Source organism: Phragmites australis, chromosome 23, assembly GCF_958298935.1.
Source record: "Phragmites australis chromosome 23, lpPhrAust1.1, whole genome shotgun sequence".
Taxonomy (NCBI): Eukaryota; Viridiplantae; Streptophyta; class Magnoliopsida; order Poales; family Poaceae; genus Phragmites; species Phragmites australis.
Window position 1 is genome coordinate 22,014,050 of NC_084943.1, and position 18,354 is coordinate 22,032,403.

General features: G+C 40.3%; 2 protein-coding genes across 3 annotated transcripts; both read right to left on the bottom strand.

Moving 5' to 3' along the window:
- Nucleotides 1-800: 800 nt before the first annotated feature.
- On the bottom strand, nucleotides 801-5,004 carry LOC133906459 (WPP domain-associated protein-like). The gene is made up of 5 exons (XM_062348374.1): nucleotides 4,562-5,004; nucleotides 2,106-3,550; nucleotides 1,823-1,949; nucleotides 1,406-1,507; nucleotides 801-1,311 (listed from the first exon to the last, which is right to left on the bottom strand). Exons 1-5 carry the CDS (start codon nucleotides 4,577-4,579, stop codon nucleotides 1,258-1,260), a joined length of 1,746 nt encoding a protein of 581 aa, XP_062204358.1. The 5' UTR covers nucleotides 4,580-5,004; the 3' UTR covers nucleotides 801-1,257.
- A 3,448-nt stretch (nucleotides 5,005-8,452) lies between these two features.
- Nucleotides 8,453-15,761, bottom strand: LOC133905919 (uncharacterized). Of its 2 annotated transcripts, XM_062347727.1 has the most exons (9): nucleotides 14,756-15,761; nucleotides 13,483-13,612; nucleotides 12,869-13,362; nucleotides 12,709-12,789; nucleotides 12,487-12,585; nucleotides 12,192-12,305; nucleotides 12,033-12,104; nucleotides 11,468-11,539; nucleotides 8,453-9,678 (listed from the first exon to the last, which is right to left on the bottom strand). In XM_062347727.1, exons 1-9 carry the CDS (start codon nucleotides 15,065-15,067, stop codon nucleotides 9,418-9,420), a joined length of 1,635 nt encoding a protein of 544 aa, XP_062203711.1. In that variant the 5' UTR covers nucleotides 15,068-15,761; the 3' UTR covers nucleotides 8,453-9,417. The 2 variants fall into 2 exon arrangements, with proteins under 2 accessions (XP_062203711.1, XP_062203712.1); XM_062347728.1 differs by lacking the exons at nucleotides 8,453-9,678; nucleotides 11,468-11,539 and adding an exon at nucleotides 11,553-11,787.
- Between the last annotated feature and the right edge of the window lie 2,593 nt (nucleotides 15,762-18,354).

Sequence of the window (18,354 nt, forward strand, 5' to 3'; positions counted from 1 at the left end):
CTCTTGCATAAGGACACATCCGAGGCCCATGCAAAAAGCATCGCAATAGACATCGAAACCCTTGCCTACGTCAGGCTGGGCGAGAACAGTAGCGGTCGTGAGCAACTTCTTCAAGGTTTGGAAAGCAGACTCACATTTGCTCGACCACTTGAACACGTTGCCTTGCTTCAAAAGTTTGGTCATTGGCTTGGCAATTTTAGAGAAATTCTCAATGAACCGGCAGTAGTAGCCCGCGAGTCCGAGAAAACTCCGGATGTCAGTGACATTTTTCGGCTGGACCCAGTCGTGCACGTCCTGCACCTTGTTCGGGTCAATTGCAACACCATTCTCTGACAAGACATGACCCAGAAAAGCGACCTTTTGAGCTAGAACTCGCACTTGCTGAACTTGATATAGAGTTGATGATCTCGGAGTCGACCAAGAACAACACGAAAGTGCTCATAATATTCTTCTTCAGTCTTGGATTATATAAGAATGTCGTCGATAAAAACCACGACAAACTTATTAAGTTCCTCCATAAAAACTATGTTCATCAAGTACATGAAAAACGCCAGAACATTCGTTAATCCGAAGGACATGACAGTGAACTCATAAAACCCGTAACGGGTCGAGAAAGCCGTCTTCGTAATATTCTCCGGTCGGATCTTGATTTGATGGTAACCCAAGCTTAAGTCAATCTTCGAGAAAACTCGGGCACCGGTTATGCTTTCCAGTTACAGTAGATTTATTTTCATACCACTTAAGCAAAAATAATAGATCATGAATTCACACTCAGTGAGTAGTAAAACAAATCAGAAATATGATACTATAGAAACCTGCACTTATCACTCGTCGGTAGTATTAATGTTCATACTTCCTTCTATCAAACAAAGAATCTTTATAAATTTTAAACTGTAACAAACTGCAATTGTTACAAATACATTTTCACTACCCAATAAAAGTCATGGCTACTGTACACTAAGACAATTGCTCCATCAAACAAAGACCTTTTAAATTTGTGATCTTAACTCAACTATAACTGCACATTAGCACAAATGAAGCTAGCAAAGATGACGCCAGTCACTCTCGAAATTGAACAGTCATGGCTACCTTGACTGCACATACTACTCTAAAAGTTAGCGAGCTTCTTTGCTGTAAGTCGATACAAAAGTTTGCCCACAGCACAGATTACTGAAGTTTTGTAACTCTTCTAAGGATTTTGTCCAAGTGTTTCTATGAACAAGAAATCGTTAAGATTTTCCCCAGAGTGGCACGAAGCTAAATGCTTTCTCCTTTCAACACCTTCTGCACAAGCCTCAAAATCTCTGTAACCTGGAAGCACAGCAAAAAAAAAAAAAAAAAAAGATTATATCTTGTACAATCTTGATACCAAGCGACACACGTTCATCTATGAGTGCTTTCTTACCCCAGGGTAATGCTTCAAAACTGGAGAATAATGATCAAGTGCTATATAGATTTTTCCCAGAACACTTAGAAGGGTGTCAACCTCATCGCCAAGTATGTCAACCTGAATAACAGTAAGGAAAGAAACCAGATGCTCCCATTAGATGTGGAAAAAAATTTAGCAAACGAAGTAGTCCCGTCACGATAATAAAAAGTATCCAGACTTAGCGTCTCAGGTGAGTTTCTTTAAGAGAAACTAATAGGCAATTAACCAGAAGACATTCATTGCTACCACTATGTGATGCTTTTATATGAATCGAACATCCACCATTTGCAGTTTACTTCACCATGAACTTGAAATCCCTTCACCCCATTTTGTGCGATGAATGTAGCTTAGCAGCTTAGAGAAGAACGCATAAAACTTTAAAACAAGACTAACCTCGGCTTCAGCTTTCCGAAGATTTGAACATTTAATCTCGAGTATTTGCTTATACCAGAATTCTTTTTTCTTTAAGACAGCAACTTGCTGCACCAGTGGGTTAAACTGACAAATTATACTAGTCAACCTGCACAGAAATTAAATAAAATGAACAGTTGAATATTAAATGCCGAAATATAGCACAAGTTGCAACTCAACAGGAGAACAGGCTGATAGCCCAGTGGATCCAGATAACACAAGCAAAAATAGAAAACTAGGAAAGCATATTGACTAACTTACACACCTTGTTTCATTTCTTTTCATAGTTTCAGATAATCTTCTTTCAAAATCACTATATGCTTTAGACAACTTCTCCATAATAGCAAGGTCAAACTCTAGGTGTCCAGTTTGTACCCTACGACTGTCAATGCATCCTGCTGATGTTTTCTTCATTTCCCAAATAGTGGCGTCAAGTGAAGCGTTCTGTTCTTTGGCTTCCTCCAAAGCAACAGACATAGAAGTTAAGTTTTCAGTCAGCCCATGTATTTCTTGCTTGCATACATGGATTTGCTGCAAAGCCTCGTACAAACATCTTTTCATTGAATTATACTCGCTCTTTGACTCTAATATCAGCAGTTCTTGCTCACATACTTTCTCCCTAAACATCAAAAGCTCATCGTTAACCAAGTTGACTTGATCATGGTGTTGTATTAATGTTGACCCCGCAATTGATACAAGTTGGTTATTTTCATACTTGAGCTTCTGTCTATCTTCATATATAATACTTAGCTGGTCATCTTTTTCTATAAGCAACTCTTTGAGGAAAGACCCCTCCTGATTCATATCACAAATCTGATTCTCATAATTATCAAAAACTTCCCTGAATATAGATGAATCCAATAAATTGGTCAAGTGCCTCTCAATCTTTAAATCTTCAAGTTCATCTCTAACCTTCTCAATAAGATTCAAGAGTTTTGCCTCTGACAATGAATGCTGAGCCGTTTTGCTCTTTGCACCCAGTACTTGAGAAGAGAGGTGCTTCACCTCCTCTCTTTTATCGGCCAGCAAACCTCGAAGATGTTCATTTTCATTAAGTAAAGAATCGATCCTGTCCTTCAATCTGAACATCTCGTCATGCTCATTATGGTCAAAATAAGAGTTCTCTTTCCTCGAGACTATCTCATCCAGTTTGGAAATAGTCTGAAGCAACTTTGATTTTATGAACTCAAGCTCTCTTTCTTTCCTAAGAGGCGACGAAGCTTTATCTTTTGCATACTCCCTTTTCATTCTGAACAGCTCTTCTGTCTTCTCATGCAGTTCGGACTCATGCTGTCTTCGCAATTTTAGCCATTCTGACTTGAGAAAATTCGTGATTTCTTCGCTTTGCATGTGCTTCAAGAGGGAAAAATCTGGGATCTCAAGCATGGCCTCACCCAACTCAGTAGCTTTCTCCAATACATGAGGCTCATTGTCATCTTTCGTCTTCAGAATGTTATGGTCTTCTGTTTTTTCCAGACTACCGTGGGAAGGAGGATGCATACCGAATTCTGAACCCGCTACAACAACCAAGATACCATTAAGTTCATCTCGCAGCACCGCCATCTCGGAAACCTTTTCCTTCCAGTTCTTGTTCAAGGTGCTAATGCAGTTCTGATGCTCCCATAGCTTCATCTTAAACTCGCGATGCAAACCGCTAATGTAGTTTCTGATCGTGATGCCAGTGACCTCTTTCTGCAGTTCATACTCCAACTGGAGAAAAGTTACAGTACCATACAAGTTAGTCCAACAAGTTTGGGATGATTTCCCTAACAAATCAAGGATATAGTAACAGCAACTAGTGCAGAATGTAGTCAAGGTTGTCAGTATCCCGATATGCATCTTAGAATCCTACGATCCCATGAAGCCAAAACGATCCGTATCAATTTGTGGATCTTAATTTGATAGGATCATGATTCTAAGTGAATCGCATAGGATCTTAATTTGATAGGATCGTGATTCTAAGTGAATCGCATAGGATCTTAATTTGGTAGCTATTACTACCAAACCTAGCGCTTTGTCTTTAAGGAATTTTCTGAAAATGAGCTCTTCTTCTGTAAGTGTTCGTGATTCCTGTGTCATGTCAAGCCTGAAAATAACCTCCTGTGCAATAGCTAGACGAAGCCTCACGTCATCAATTGTTTGTTTTTTCCATAACTTGATTGCCTTTGCTGTCCTATTCAGCTTAACATGCAAGCTCAGAATGGCATCGTGAGTGTTGACCGGCTGAGACCAAACTCTTTGAACCACGTCTGTAAAACCGGGCATTGAAGCCCAGAATGATTCGAAACGAAACCTGCCATATGTGTTATGCAGCACTTCACCCTGGAGGAAAAGGGGGAGTGATCTGACTTCATTGTTGCTTGGTCTCAGCCGGACAAACAGAAGCCAAAAGCAGGCATTGTCGCGTGTTGCCAACCAAATATACCCCACCCAAAACCCAAATCCTACCGCGCAGCACACAAAAATGTCTCCTTTAAGCAGATTGCACGCGCAATGGTTGCGACTTCCCCCAGAATCTACACTGACCAACCGACAGTTACAGAAAGCAATAATCTACTACAACCAACTCATGGAACCGAACAACGAATGAAATTACCGAACCATTTCTACATGTTTGTATTTCTGCTACACCAAATCCAGAACCAAACCAAAATTCTCAGCCTCCTATGTCGTTGCCCCAGGGAAGAAATTAAAATGAAAGGAGAGAGATGGTAAACTCACGAGTTCGGCCGCCTCCATCTCCCCGGACGGAGGCGGATTACGCGCCAAGGCGAGGCCAGGCGAGGCTCCCCTGCTCCGCCGCCACCAAGAACACCTCGAAGAACAACACGGTGAGGCTCGGATGCTACTCTCCCTCCCTCTGGTTCCAAAGTTGCAAGGGGCGGGAAGCCGAAAGCATGCGAGGCAAGATTCAAGAGAAAGGCGAGGCCTTTTCCAGTAAAGGCGCCTCCTCTTTTTCTCTCGTCTCTCCGCGCTTAATTAGGCAACCAAAACCAAAACACTGCCGTTGCTGCGCTTAATTGGAACCGGAAATAGAAATCAGCACCAAGCAACTCCTCGTTCCTGTAGAGAGAGAGAGAGAGAGAGAGAGAGAGGAGGTGGTGGTTGCTGCTTTGGCGTGGGCTCACCGGCTCACACGGGCAAAGACAGGTTGGAAGACAGGGAGGCGTCTCATTGGGAACGGGTTGTCCGGGATGCCACGGCGTTGTGGTAGTAGTTGCTGTTTACTTCCTCCGGCGTCAGCCACTCACTCCACCCAGGATCTGGACCCTCTGCACTGTAGCACACTGTACAATGATACCGTAGCATATAGATCTGACGTATCCATCGCAAAATCAACCGTTCAGATCAGACCTAATACATTTTACTGTGGCTACAGTAGCCTCTTTGCAGTTGCCCGATCGCTCCACTCACGGGTACAACTCGGCTCGATTCCTTCCACCTCGGTTCCCGTTTGAAACACGGCGATTTCATCGAAATACTGCAGAGATTTACGTGTGTTCAGTTCAAGTAAAATATGAGGAAAATTCTCAGCTTCCGAAAATACCGAACTTTGACTGGCAAAGCTCATCGAATCGAAGATTGGAAGTAGAGCTGAAATGGTCAAACGCTACCTTTCCTGAGGTCTCCTCCTTTTGATCTGTAGTGCAGTAGGAAGGTATTAGCTGGCTCCAACAATTGTTCTCATGCCTTTTAACTTAATTTAGTCTTAAGCAAGCGTTAATACTGCTAAGCTCCGCGCAAATGTTTGTGGTTGTCTCTTTGTCCCTGTCCCTACAAAATAAAAGAAGTAAAAAACAAAGAGGTGACGGGGCAAGATATCCCGGCATTCCAATTAAAGACCAGTTTCAAGATGTCATCTCTAGCCATAAGAATTCTTAAAATTGAAGTTGTAGACATATTGATGGGTATTTAGTTCAACCAAATTATTCTTATTTAAACTAAAATTAGATGTTTAACGTATACTGTTTTATCCTAAAACTCTAAATTCTTCATAGATTCTAGAGTTGGAACTTTGACAAACAAACATTAAGAACGTGTGGATCCTCTAACACGGGATCGGCCACCTGAGTTCTGTGACCATTTGCCCACGAGTTTCACCAAAAAATTAAAAAAAAAATAGTACGAAGGCAGTAGCATCTCCTCTATAACCAAAAAAAAAAGTATTTGGTTACCCCTTTTCCTGTGATTTTTTTTTTTGTCTCTAGTGCACAGATCTTTTCTCATCGGTGAGTTCTTTTTTTATCTGTTGTGTTCCCTATCCAATGTGATAGTAGTGGCTATCCGTTGTTTGACCAAGTCTCCTCCGTATGCAATTGTAAATCCTACCGTTTCCCCTTAATTGATGATGTAATTACCATGATTGACAAGTAGTGCTTCTCTTATGTAGCACGAGGTTCCCCGTATATGTCTTTGACTTGTAGGAATCCTGACCATCGACCAATGCTTTTAGTAGCTTAATCATTTCAGTACCTATTTTTTCACATGAGATGTATTTTCCTATAGTGAAATCTCATAAAAGGGAAAAAATGCAAAAAAAAAACCTCCCAAAAGTTACTTGTATTTTGACTTTCTCCCTAAAAATTATTGTGTTGCAAAAAACCCCCTAAAGATTCGGTTTTGTTGCAAAAACACCTCCAAAAATTAAAAAAAATCAAAAATTTCTAAAAAAAACTAGAGATAATTCTAAAAACTTCTGTGATTTTTTTTCAAAAATAATATCCTATACATCATATTTTATGGAGAGTAAGTTTGAAAAAAAAGAAAAACATGCAACTCATTTATTAATCCAAGTCACTTTAAAGAATCCTAGTAACAAAGCGGGCTATGTGAGCTCTTTACTTATAATTTTTGGCATGGCTATGTACTCAGTTAATACAATAGACAACTCTCTTATCGGTTTTTTTAAAAAGAAGTCACATTAAAAATATGAGCCAGGACTACAACAGTAGCAACGATTATCATATTAGTGTACAAAAGCTATGTGCCTGACTCACCTACAAACGGATATCATAACGACCAGAGTTTCGTTATGGTCTACTGTAGCTTCCCAGAATGCAAGTTGTTCGCTCAAACTAAGCTAAAGCACAACTTTTACCAGGAAACGAAAGGAATAAACACACTATGTGTTACCGATGTCATTACAAATCCTTCCATTTCCCTTAATTACTGATGGCATCTTTTTTTTATTTCTTTTTGCACGGATCAATTGACACAAAGAGATTATGCTGACCAGGTTTGTACATATACTTCACTTTCAGTGTTGTACCATTAGTTAATACTTTTGATACCATCAACTAATCACCAAATGGGGAACCACCACTTAACGTGTGGTGGTAGAGGCGGATGCGTAAGGGTACGACTCCAACTATCAATGTTAAAATCTTATGTTTATTTTTTACGTACACGTGAGTGCTTTCAACGGTAATATCTGTAGATGTGTGCGTAGTAGTGTGCGTATGTCACCTTGTTCTTTTAATGGAGACAATACCGTAAGCAATAAAAATGACGATTAAAAGAAAGCTGTCAAATGAGACAAAGAAAATAACAACAAAGATAAAGGGTAAGGGAGGCTAGTTTAGGTGCCAAGCCGCTCATGAAACTTGGTCCGGCTCTATATTCAGCCCAGTTCAGTTATATATTCAGCCGAGCTAAGCAGGTTTATTTTCTCTATGAGTTGGGCTCGTTTCGGTTCCACCCATACTCATCAAAGACTAGAAACAGGGGAAGCTCCTAATTGTACTAGAGACAATCATATCAATGCTTTTAAGCTTAAATTATTCTTAAACAGGCATTAATACTGCTAAGCACCACACAAATGTTTATGGTGGTCTCTTCTGGTCCCTACAAAAAAAGAGATATTTTGCAAGTATTTGGTTGCTCCTTTTGCTGTCTTCTCTTGTCTCTAGTACATAGATCTTTTCTCACTGGTGAGTGATGAGTTCTTATTTTCTGCCTTGGTTCCCGCCCAATGTGATCGTAGTGGCTATCCGTGTTCTGAATTTCTGATCCGTATGACATTACAAATCCTTCCCTTTCACCTTAATTCCCGATGTAGTTGCCATGTTTTTGCATTAATTGCTTGACTAAGCGAGATAATATTGATAGCAATTATCTTGTGTGGCACGAGGTTTTCCGTATGTCTTTGACTTCATGTCATTCAACTTTTTGCCACTATCACCGGGCAAGTGGCAACAAATTTATGCCCCACATTTAGTGATGTAGGTGGTCCTACATGTTAGTTAGATGACGAATTAACACGCGATAAGAGTATAAAATAATTAAATAATCCTTTGACTTCGATTACTGTACCACCGGACAATGCCTTTAGTAGTATAATAATCCTTGTCCTCACTCCTCACATGAGATGTGCTTTCTCATACAGAACTCACATTAGAGTTGTTAAAAATGATCTACAAGTCGGAAGCATTGAAGCAATCAACGTAAGAGGGCTTTGTGCCTCACCAAGAAACAGAGATCGCATATTGACCAGAGACGGCGTTTTCTTCACCTGTTCTATGCCAATTGTACATATTCACCTATGTAGCAGGAGTAACCATGAAGTCAAGTGGCAAGACACTTTTGTTCATCCAATGAACATGCCGAAGTTCGAAGAAAAACAAGTAATATAATTCATAACTCAATTATTTTCTCTCAACAGGCAATCACAAGTTGACCAACCATAGGATGCAAGAATTATCATTTGATGAGGCAACTCAAAGAGTACAACAGCGAAACAGCTGTGAAAAAACCCAGAAACTGACCAAAAAATGATAGGTGAGAATTAGACTTCATTACCACCAGACCACATTGACAGTAGCAACTAGAAACATGCAGCAATAATAGGTGAGAGTCAGACCTCCGTTATCACTAGAACATATTAGCAGTAGCAACAAGAAACAGACAGTGATAATAGGTGAAAAATAGACCTCTGTTACCATGAGAACATTACAGAGCGAGCTCAGCCTGTTACAGCACAAACTTGGATTATGGGAGTTTTTCACATGATTTAATCAGTATATAATGTTACAAGGAGTAAATTCCTGCTTGGGGCTTTTGTGTATTTACAGCTGGTCTCTACTATCCTTTTCATTCTTCTTTCCTTCTGTTCTCCAAAAAGACTAGGCCAGAAATTATTACTTCGATTGACATGAACATCCCTTCAATGCTTGCAGAATTTGCTCCAGCAATTCAGTCATGAATGTTTCGACGTTCTTCCAGTCCAGGCATGAAGTTTCATCATTCTTCCGAATGTTGATCCCTAAACTACTGAAATTAACATGCCACAGAACTACCCGTGTTTTGATTATAGGAGTATTGGACGAATAGTGTATCATCCCAGCATATTTTCCAATAAAACTCATGGGATGTCGCAGAGAGAACCAATTTCAACAATGAGACTCAGTGCACCTATTCATTTAAGTGTTCCTTTTACGTCCTGTTACTCCTTTCGAACAAAAATTAGTTGCCCATCCAGGCAAATTGTGTTAGTCTATTTACATTCATTAAGTCTTGTATTATTGCCTTCTTTCCACTGCTGTAATCACCTGAGACCCTAGCTGCATAATGTCATACCCTTATGACGATCTCCGCCAACTTTTAATCCCTTTTTGAGGCAGTTTGAAGGGACTCCAGCTTTTCCTGCGTTTTGGGCTATCAGCGAAGACGCCTGATGCCAATGCCTGCTGAAGCCACAGCTCAAATTCATCTTCAGGGATCATCTCAGCATCCAAGCTGAAGGGATACCGAGAACTGTAGGATCTCTGGGACATCCTATCTGCACCAACCATGTTTACCATAAAGGTTGGACCATGAGTGTTAGGTTTGCACTCCATTCCCTGGATGATCAACAAAGCAAAATGAGTCAGAAAAGTACCCATTTTATGCATGTGGCTAACAACAGAGCAACATCCTTTATGGATCATCAGAAACAATGACATATCAGCTGTTCAGGGGCGGACCCCATTGGATTCAAGGGCATTCAGCTGAATGCCCGAAATTTTGAGCAAAACATCCATTATATAGTGTATATATATCACGCATATATCATGAAAATTAGATCAAATGTCACATGTTTATAGCCTAAAAGGGTAATGAGCCTAGTTCAACATTCTTATCTCTAAATGGTCCAACCGTCCATCGTCATCATGGCCCAATTTCCCCATCCATTCAACAATCATTGATACCCAATTCCACCCAAAAACTATCTGGCCATTAAGTTATTCATGTCCCCTCCTTCCCTGATCTGTCTCACCCAGACTATCGGGAAGCAATGATGACAAGCATGGACTGGAGCACAAAAGGGGAGCAATGACAGGGTGGGCGATGATAGCCTGCGAGCGGCACATCAGAGAGAAACAACTTGAAACGTACGTGGCAGCAGCAACGATTGCGGCTTTGGCGAAAGGGGACAAAGACGGTACGGAAGAAAAGGGAGCTTGCATAAGAAGAAGCAACTAGGGAGTGGTAGACAGAGTGAGATGTGAGAACAAACTATCACATTTTAGCTGGAGCATGAATTCCGGTGATATGTTTGGAAAATGGTTCAAAAATAGTGCTGTCATCAATTTTACCCAAATTTTTGTTACATTCAAACTTTGAATGCCCATCATGCAAATGCTGGGTCCACCACTGCAGCTGTTGATGCTTATTTATTAGCATTTGATGTACTACAGTAAAAATAAGCTTTTGATTCTACTTCAAAATCATCCCAGTATATGGTTCCTTTACATACAAAACTGCTTCATTATTGCCCATTCTCTTAAGTCAATAAATTAAAAATTGAGTGAGCACCAGGGATTAAAATTCAGGTATTGTTGAAAAAACAATAATCTTGGAACCCTGGTAGCACGGATTCCTAGCCAGTAACCGCTGCCGCTGCGGATCAGTATTTTCCCAGACGGTTTTGATTTCTCCAACTCAAATGGAACATTCGAATGAGCGATTCCCGTCCGAATTGACCAGTACCCAGTAAGTTACCACCTTGAATCACTGTTTATTAATTTAGACTTAAAATTGTAGATTAAATATTTTCAGACTGGGATTTGTTCTCTTGTTACCCACCGGAAAAACTGGTTAGGTAACTGGCCACTTAACACCGGGACACGAAGCATGGTTACCACAATCCAGTCTGTTTATGTTGATTGAAATGGCGTGTGTTTCAAATTTGTGCAAAAAGATGTCATTTTCTTTGTTGAGTATGGATGTAATAAGCAACATAACAAAAAAATACAACTTCAATGAACTAATTAGACAGAAGGGTGATGGCATAGATTATCTCCAACAAGCAAGAATTCTGGTGTTATGGCATCTGTTTTCTATCCATGTCACATAACTGAGGGGTGAACTGGACCTATTTCCGAAGAGGAATCCATTTGGACAATTTTGTAGAGGGCCTAAACTGAACCTGTGAGCAAGGCAGATTGGCCAAAAATGCATTTTACCCATGTATAAATGCAGAAAACAGCCAAGCACAACCATGTATAACTGGAACTGCAAATGATGTCCAATTGGCATGATGGTCATTTTGAATTATAGCCTGCTAGTCTATGAAATGAAAGCACAAATGGAATAAACAAGTACATAAGAAAATAAAACATCGAAACGTAGATAGAGACAGACACTCACCTGGCAGGTAGCCCACTCAGACACATCAAATATTTTGCTCTCCGCACAAACAAATGCTCGTGGTATTTCCAACTGAAGTGAACAATGCACATTGATTAAATAAAAAGAACTAAAGAAATTGAATATCTTGGCACATTGTTATTGGAATAATAGGCATGCTAACATGGAGTAACTTCCAAATGTGCATTATATTCAGGAACCGGAATGATTTAGCTTGTAGAGACAGAAGCTGAACGATCAAGGTCAAGGTACTTCAGGAATCCATCTATACCAACTTAAATACATTCTCCTTAGGTGACATATAGTCAGAAGCCTAACACCTAAAAAATGACTGTCAATTATAAAACTTGTTCCAGAAAGCATAAGAGTAAAAGACTAGCTTAGTTCAAGAGATAAAAGAAAGTGCAAGAAACAGATATTTGTCTTTGTAAATACAAGCATTCATGCTGAGAGGCAGAACCACAGAGTTCCTAAAATTCTGCTTTCATTCACTTCATTCTCCATATTTTTGAAAATATTTGTGAAACCACTCCATACTAAGTGTAGAAGTAAGACATTGAGGTACCTTCAAGGATGTTGAAAATCCATTTTCAACCCATCCGTCTCCATCCTTGGCTTGATGATACTGAGAGCAATCCTACAGCCACATAGTTCCTACTAATTAGCTGCAGTGGTACCCCATCAATCAACAAGTACCCTGAAAACTACATGCTGGGCTCCTAACCTGACAGAATCTTGCTTTGGCTTTGCTTCTCTTAGTGCATATCCATATATGGAAATTACCACACTTAGTGCACTGTATACGTCTGGACTCTTCAGAGAGAAACTCTACCCCGCTCTACAAAAAATTGTTTATAACATAAGTTTATTTAGGGTAGAAAAGGGCTCCATAAAATAAAACAGTATCAAGCAAGCATCCCCAAGACAAGAAATCATAAATATATTACACTATATGCTTGAATACTTAACCAGATGTGTAAAAAAATACAAATACCATATTAACATAAACAAGAACCCACCTGTTGAGACACAACACGTGATCTGGGTGTCATTTTCTGCGATTCTTCTTTCTTCAGTTGTTCATCATAACTGTTTTTCTTTGTGAAATCTGAGAGGACCTGCATAGAGGAATGACTACACAAGTTACCTTCACCGAGAGTTAGACAGGTCATCAAGAAAAGATTGGACTTAACATTAATCTAATTAAGGAAAAGCCAAAGCATAAACTTTGAATTACTTGCCTCATAAGCTGATTGAAGCTTTTTGAATGATTCACCAGCCAATGGATTTCCCATATTTTTATCAGGATGTACAAGCAGGACCTAGACAAACAAACACAAGACCAACAAATTAAAGAACGGTAAAATGAATTCTCTTGTATAGAGGGTTGCCATGTATTACCATTCTTTTATATTCTTTTTTCAGGATCGTTAGGTCAATGCTTCTATTACGAGGGATGCCCAAAACTTCATAATGGGTTGAACCATCCATTACCCTCTTCATCTCATCCAATGAACTAGAATCAGATTTCACTACTTTACTAGGAGATTCCTCTTTTTGTACATGTAACACATCTTGGGTGGGTGCTGAGCAATATGGCTTTGCAGAAGACACGGTCTCAGGTTCACTGTCACGAGCCGCGGGAAATTCGCAACTACGATAAAACTCATCCATGACTGGATCAGAATCCTTCATTTCTTCAAATTGTCTTTCTTCTGTGCTTCCCTCGTAGTCATGTCCTTGCAGCAACTTGTTCAGAAGATCATTTGTCAAGAAAGAAAGATTGAGTGTCAAGAAAACTCCAAGCCATCCAACACGAACAGCCACACAATAAATAGAATATGCAGTCAAAACAGGTATCACATATCGCGCATGTTTCAAAGAGCACATACAACCTGCATTACCACATAGGAGGATCTTATCAGGTGAATAAGAGTAAGATAAATACGACTAATAAAAAAACAGGTTACGAACTTGCAAAAAAATAGCGAACTTGAATGTTGAAATAAACAAACCTCCAGCAACCAGAAGCATTCCTGTAATCCAAAAGTAGCCATACATCCACATAATCAAAATTCCAAACATCCCTACAATGAAAAGGCCAGGTGTATAGCCCATATAGTGAATAACTGCGCCAGCAGCTCCCTGAAATATTCAGCTAATAAAAATTAGACAACAAAATATCTTCTGATATCTTTCTTGATGAGAATACCCTTACTTGCAAGTAAAAGCTACAGGTTATACAATTACATTAGATGGTGACGAAAAAACACAATCAGCATCACAATGGCAAAACCTAACACCAAGAAAATAACAGAAGGTTATTTTCGTTTATTTCATGTCTACTGCTTGAATTCATGTATGACTTACCCAATGCGATCTAGCTGACAAGGTCAGATGTTATCTACTTACAAATTAATCCTACCAGGTCAGATAATCTCCCAATATTAATTAATCCCACCACAATTCACAACTGGTATTACAAACAGATAGAGACTCAAAATACAGTAGATAAAGGTATAACCACATCTACTAATAGTGAAGTCCATCAACAGTAAGAAGTAGGCTAAAGTCATGAAGATTAACCTATCAATGAATCGATCAAACTGTAGTTGATTCAATATGAAACAACTGAGCATAAATTTCCCAGTAGTTTGCTGAGACAGGATTATACATTACTGCATATAGGATACATAACTATAGACATCGTGCATTCTCATAAATAGCAAGTGGATTTACAAAGGAATGGGGAAGAACCATGTCAGAGTAACAAAATGACCTTGCACAAATCAAGTAACCAAGGAAATCTACAAATCGATCTTAAATGGATTTCCTTAGTGTAGAACGCCTACTATAGCATGATAAATTCATGTGATAGGATTAGGTCAGGTCATGCTCGTGTGAAAGTTACATTTCATCACCATCTTATCCTTGCTAGCAAAACAAACTAGATAGAACTAAGTAGTGCAAAAGAAGCCTAAAATACAGTGAGCAGTTCATAGATGTTACTTAGAGAGCAGAAGCGAACTACTAAAAGCATCACACAAACATTTGGCAGCAACACATCAAGCCAACCAATCCTGCCACAGTTTAGGCCATCCTACATTTTCACCATCAGATAACAGTTTTACTATACTTTTGTAAAGAAATGTAACCTCACATGCAACCCAACGTTGGATAGCAAAAGCAGCACATGACAAGATTTGGAATCTGTCACGCAGATCCTTATCCGGTAAATCTGAGTTTAAGTGCAAAAGCTACAAAACAAACAGGATTTTCAGCACGAACCAGGCTAAGAAGAGCGTAGAGAACGCACGCCGGCGAGGTCATACACACGAAGAAGCTCCACAGGATCACGAACACCGCCGCAGGGCCCAGGCTCGCTACGGCCAGCACCCCCCTCGCCATACATCCGCGCCATTGCCGCAGCGCCGCCAGCGCGAGGCGCGAGGAGCTCACGCAGGTCCGAGACACGGCCGGCCAGTGCCGGTCGACCAGGAAGGCGAGCCGCTCCCTGCTGCCGCACGCCGCCGACGCCAGGATGTGCTTCTGGGACAGCATCCACCTCCACGCCTGCTTCCACAGCCCCAAATCCGCCATGGAAGCCGCAAGAATTCGATCGAATTGGTTAATCCAGAGACAGCAAGAACCCCATATCTACCAATCCGATTCAAAAAATCATCCACAAGAACCGCAGAAACAGCTCGCTGGACCCACGGTAGCAAGAACCAGCTTTCCCTAAACCAATCCAACAGCTCCAAGGACAGGGAGAAGCGCCGGAACCAGCTCAAGAACTCATCAAGAACCGCACCCCACCGGGCCAGACACACCCGCGCACGCCGGATTGAGCCCTAAACCCATTTGCCGCCACCTCAGCAGAATTGGCCGGGGATGGCAGGGGCCGCTGGAAGCCGCCGCCTTTGGGGGCACCAAACGACGAGAAATCCCCCGGGGAGCCTCAGAAAGGCGCCATCTTTCGCGGGGATTGCGGGCAGCCGACACCTGGGGATGGATCTTGCGCCGGTGAACCGGTGGGGAGGGTGGCAAAATAGACGGGAATCTGTGCTTTGGCCCTGCTTTGCCCGAGCTGCGTCCTTCTTTTGTTGGTGGTGTTCTTGCTCTTTGCTGCTCTACTGGTTTCGGCTTCGCTCGTGACAAAAGAGGGATTGGGGTGGAGTTAAAAGGGAAAAGAGCAGCAGCACAAGAGATCTTGCATAAGAGGAGAGGGAGAGGATTAGGGCTGTAAGTAACTTCGGAGGAGTGAGTGTGTGCCTATGGAATGGAGGTGGCTAGGGTGACAGTAACAGTTATTATTGATATGTGAGTTTAGATATAAAAGATTTATATATTAGTGATAAGTATATTTCTGACGTTCACGTTAGAGGAATCGGTTCACTATGTAATGAGTAAGATATAGACAGAGCACTGGTGCTGATGGACAGGAGAATTGAGATCCTCTTGCTTCGGAGCAAATGAAGGGATCACGATTTCAAAATAGTGTGAGCCTTTGATCTAAATAGGTAGATAAGGTTGTGTTTCTATGAACAGTAAAAGACCTACAATGTTATTGTGCTAGTAATGTTATTGGTGTTTGACTGTAAATTAGTGTAACGCTACTCACGTGATATTATATGCTTCTGACTTCAAATGGTGAAGTAAGAGGATAGGATCTGGATTAAAAAATAGATTATGGCATTATGTCAAAAAAAAATTGCTGTTAATGAGAAAACATGGTAGGATTGAGTGAGAGTTCATTTATCCTCTTGGACTTAACTCTGAGTTATTACTCACGGGAGATTGAAGTAGTTAACTTAGCTGCTTCCTTCTGAATTACTCATCCAAACTTAGTGGCAATAAAAGAAAATGAGTAAGGTTGATAGGGATAATTTGGGGGAAATGGTTTGGGAATTGTGAGGTGCCAACTATAAAGAACCTAGTGGCAATAAAAGGAAATGAGTAAGGTTGATAGGGGTAATTTGGGGAAAATGCCTTGGGAATCGTAAGGTGCCAACTACAATAATTTGTAAGGAGTATTTTTTTTCTCTTCTTTGCCAAAGTGAAGGTATTGTATTTAGAAATGGACAGTAGAAATATATTCACGACATATACACACGTTTCTTCTTCCCTATTTTTAACATGTCACATAATGGAATATGGCTTTCTAAAAAGCACTGATGCACCTGCAGTGTCACTCTTCTATCGGTCCGAAATTCCAAGCTCCTAAAATGGATTATCATGTTTACTATTTTTAAACTATGTGCCACTTTTTGCAGCATTTTGATTTATTGGTTGTATGTCTATAAAAACATAGGATATACATTTTGTTGCCTTTTTTGGAAAAAAAATATTTTGATGCCCCGAGAAACACAATTTCAACATCACCTATGCATGATAATGCTTGCAAAAATAAAGCAAATATCTCGTGCCTACTCTTCCTTCTGGTGCGACAATTTCCAAAGCAATATAGGAGTTTGATAGCCTTTTTGCTTTCTTTTCCTTCTTTTTTTTCTCTCCTTTTTCTTGTCTGTGGGTCCATTCATATATGCAGCGGGTTTCTCCTTCCAAGTTCCAAGCATATTTTTTCTCCCTCTGTCTATTCTATATATTGCTAAAGTTGAAAAGATGCAGGTTTCCAGTCCACATGGATATCAAACATGAAAGAACAAAATGATATTTCCTCTCTTGCCTTTGGTCGTTACAGTTTGGTACCAAAACAGTTCGGCAGTGTTGGATCAAAGAAAGTAATGGTGTCGATGAGGGAGATGAACCACCAAAAGTAGTGTACCAACAGGTATGTAATTTGTCCTCACATAAGCAAATGGTACATGCCAATATCCTGACATTATCCTTTTTTATTCCCCCTTTTGTTTTTACCCTGCCAGAGAACATTCCAAGAGTACTCCAGGTGCCATTTCCATGTAATTTGACTTACAGTTAGGGGGTGATTATGCAAAACGAACTCAGTCACATGCCATCCAGATGCCTCCTTATTGGAGCAGGTGCTAGTAAAATTATATAGCTGCACGGTAAAGATAAAAGAAGCATGGCCTCTTAGTTTTTTCACCTTAACATTAGGTATAAATTTTAGCATGTAAATTCATAATATACGCACACACCTATACACATCTCAAGAATTACAACCTACACACAGTTTTACTAATAAGATCTACAAAACCTCCAATTTCATAAACCACGGACACATTACGTTCTCATTATCATCCAAATACACTCCAGACTCTCTAGAAGAAACCCATCTGAAAATAAATCCCTTCCCCTGTATTCTTTGTGGACGTCAAACAACCGACCCGGCCGCTGGCAACGAGCGAGAGAACCACCGAGCTTTCGCAGCATGGCCTCCTAGTTGACCTGTGATGAGATGGTACCAGACAACCAGGTCAAGAAGCGTCTGCATGCCCCCAACCAAGACTTGTTTTGGCTACAGGCAAAGCAACCTGGCATTTTCTTATTTTTTTCCTTTCTTTTTTCTTTCTCCCTCCTTTATTCTTTTCCTCTCTTTTTTGCACATTTGATTCATTCATAGCTACTATACATTTGACCAAAAGTTTTTTACAGATCAGAAGGGGTGAGACATTGGAGATTGCATCATGAATGTGAAATCTGATGGCAAGAATATGATTTTGCTTGTCAATGATGGCATGCATATACTATGGGTCAAGAGTGACAACAAAGATGCTGTTTGGATCTTGACTTGGCATTAAAGAATCTGCATTCGGATTTTGCAGAGGTTTTTAATCATTAACAGCAGTGTCAAGCCTAGTCTACCAAACCAGCAAAATGTAAAGATTTCTATCTTGACTTGGTGCTCTTTGTTTTCAATTGTCATTCTATAATCTCAAAAGGAGAGAAAGTCAGATGAAACACTCACA

Excerpts from the sequence above, each read along its gene's own strand:
- LOC133906459 (XM_062348374.1), bottom strand. Across the intron at positions 1,950-2,105 it reads ATGAAAAGAAATGAAACAAG|GTTGACTAGTATAATTTGTC; the intron begins GTGTGTAAGTTA and ends ATTTCTGTGCAG. Across the intron at positions 1,508-1,822 it reads TTCGGAAAGCTGAAGCCGAG|GTTGACATACTTGGCGATGA; the intron begins GTTAGTCTTGTT and ends ACTGTTATTCAG.
- LOC133905919 (XM_062347727.1), bottom strand. The coding sequence starts at position 15,067 with ATGGCGGATTTGGGGCTGTGGAAGCAGGCGTGGAGGTGGATGCTGTCC. Across the intron at positions 13,613-14,755 it reads TCTACGCTCTTCTTAGCCTG|GGAGCTGCTGGCGCAGTTAT; the intron begins GTTCGTGCTGAA and ends TGAATATTTCAG. Across the intron at positions 12,306-12,486 it reads CACGTGTTGTGTCTCAACAG|AGCGGGGTAGAGTTTCTCTC; the intron begins GTGGGTTCTTGT and ends AATTTTTTGTAG.